This window comes from Glycine max, chromosome 6 (assembly GCF_000004515.6).
Source record: "Glycine max cultivar Williams 82 chromosome 6, Glycine_max_v4.0, whole genome shotgun sequence".
In the NCBI taxonomy this organism is placed as follows: Eukaryota; Viridiplantae; Streptophyta; class Magnoliopsida; order Fabales; family Fabaceae; genus Glycine; species Glycine max.
This window is the reverse complement of record NC_038242.2, coordinates 49,449,499-49,451,981: the sequence shown is the minus strand read 5'-3', so window position 1 is coordinate 49,451,981 and position 2,483 is coordinate 49,449,499. Positions and strand designations below refer to the sequence as shown.

The 2,483-nt window shown below is 37.0% G+C and overlaps 1 protein-coding gene across 1 annotated transcript; it reads right to left on the bottom strand.

Annotated features, from left to right (window-relative positions):
- Window positions 1-349: 349 nt before the first annotated feature.
- On the bottom strand, window positions 350-1,971 carry LOC100809014 (RING-H2 finger protein ATL52). Its single transcript, XM_041016761.1, has one exon. The coding sequence runs from the start codon at window positions 1,415-1,417 to the stop codon at window positions 737-739; it is 681 nt and encodes a 226-aa protein (XP_040872695.1). The 5' UTR covers window positions 1,418-1,971; the 3' UTR covers window positions 350-736.
- Window positions 1,972-2,483: the final 512 nt, after the last annotated feature.

Sequence of the window (2,483 nt, the reverse complement as noted above, 5' to 3'; positions counted from 1 at the left end):
GGTTAAGATGATGACGATGATCATTGCATAAAAGTCCAATGTTGAAGGTCTACCGAGGCAAGAATGAATCAGTACACCAAAAAACCTAATGATGGTAGCGATGGCAGGTTGGATGTGTGGTATAATAGCAGAGGGGAGAGACATGGTGTTGGCAGACATTGTGGTGGTGCCTATTGCAAAGGCGACAACGACTGTGGTGGCAATGATTGTAGCATTAGCCACTGTGGCGGCAATAGTTGTAGTGTTGAAACCCAATGTTGAGGTTCTTAAGAGGGAGGAGTGAAACCATGGTGATACACAGGAAAATTTGATCATGGCAACAATGGTTGGTCTAATCTAGTGTATGGCAGTGGAGGGGAGAGACATGGTGTTGGTGGCCGAAGGGTTGGAGGCCACTAAAACAATGGTGAAGGTTTTAGGGATGATAGTATAAATGCGGGAAGGAGGAGCACCAAGGGTTTTGGTGACAACATTGGTTGTTGTGACAGTTGTGGTGGTTGGGGTGACGGCGACAGTGACAACCACTAAGATAATCTAAAATTAAAAAGACAAATTATTTTGATTAGATGCAAATAAATAATTGGAAGAACAGAATTCATTCACTTACTATATATGTATAGTATATGCCTTGTGAACATGGATCTCTGTGTACTTGTTGAAGCAGATCTGTTCCCCAAATATTAGCTTCCCCTATGTATGATACCCTTCACTGTCATTCAAAGTATGAGCATCAAAACTAACCATCTTTCTGTTGTTCCTCAGAACTCTCAACAACAACAACATGGTTACTCCTAAGTTGGTGTCCCAAGGCATTAACAATGACTCTTGGTGGGGGTTCCATGGAAGAATTTGGATTCGGATTTGGACAAGCGGTGACAGAAGAACGACACAAAGGGCAAGTAGCATGAGACTTGAGCCAAGTATCAATGCAAGGGAGATGAAAAGCATGGTTGCATTTTGGCAACAATCTCAAGTTTTCATTCTCTTGGAACTCGATCAAACAAACCGAACAATCGTGACCTTCCACCAACCCACCACCCTTGTTGTACTTGCAAACCCTGATGGATTTGATGAGAGCCTCATCCAAACCAGAATTGGCAGACGAAGAAATTCGCGCCAATTCGCTGTTTCCATCGTCTTCTGTTGGATCATTTGTGTTGTGTCTTTGCCTGCATAACCTTGAGATAATGGTATAGTAAGTGACCAAGATGAAAGTACTAGCCAAGATTCCAATCGCAGCAACTATGAGAGGAGAGAATTCAAATCCAGAAGGGTCATCATCACCATCACCTAGTAGAATTGGAGTAGGAGGAGAGTACACTATGTAACACCACTGAGGACAATAGATGCTACAAATTCCTTCAGAACAATCCTTTGGAGTCCATGGATTTGGATTTGAGTTACTCATAGACCCCATTATTATTATTATTATTATTATGTGAGTGAAATTTTAGTCTTCTATGAATGATCTCTTGTTTTCTGTTCACCCATTATTTTAGATCTTAGTATGAGAAAAGATTAAAGAAGGGGAAGCAGAATCACGAGATGGGAAATTGAGAAGCAAAGCAAGAGTAGGTGATGGAAAATTGCTTCCTCTTACCTTATCCATCTCCACCTACTTTTTCCTTCTAGTTTCCTCTGAGGTAAAAAGGTACTTTTTCCTTCTAGATCTCCTCCTCACGTGACCTTTTTACCTTATTAAGATGAGAGCTGGAACAGCTTTCCGGTGCTCAAGAATTTGTACAAGACCACAAGATAGGAACAGAGGTCACGTGAGGAGGATTTAGTTGTTTAATTTAAACAGTTAGATTAAAATAAGGTAAAAAGTCCAGATTAAGAGTAACATTTTAAACTTATTTTTAGAGTAAGTAAATTCTCTCCCATATTATAATATGAGAATCTACATTGATACTCATGTAAATTTATAAGTAGATATTCAATCTCAATATTATAAATAATTACTCATCTTGCAAATATTTTTTAGAATACTCACAGGATTTGAGTATACTTTTTTCCTATGTGATAATGTGACACTTTTTTTCTCATGAAAATTCAATCCTTAGCTGTTACATAAGCAACATTAAGAATCATGGATAAAACTAACAGGAAAATTAATGTCACAATTTTTATACATTAAATTTTAGTTTTTTTATTTGAGACTAATGCCACCAAATTATACTTTCAGGAAGAAATTTGAATATTTATAAAGAATTAATTAAAGAAGCTAGCTATAATTTTGATTAAAAATTTCTTCTGGTTCCTATCTCTATCCTATGTTCTCCCTTTTATGGGATGAGAAATCCTGTTTGAAAAGTACAATCGTGAATAGATTCTTTTGGCAAGTTCCCTTCCTTCGAAGCAATTGATGAAAGACATTTGCGCGAAAAGAATTAAGTTCCATTATTATTGTCAACTAAACCTATATTTTCATGTTAAAAGGTAAAATCAACTTAGTTAAAAATAAAAGGTATTTTTTACAACAA

Coding starts and splice junctions, on each gene's coding strand:
- LOC100809014 (XM_041016761.1), bottom strand. CDS start 1,417: ATGGGGTCTATGAGTAACTCAAATCCAAATCCATGGACTCCAAAGGAT.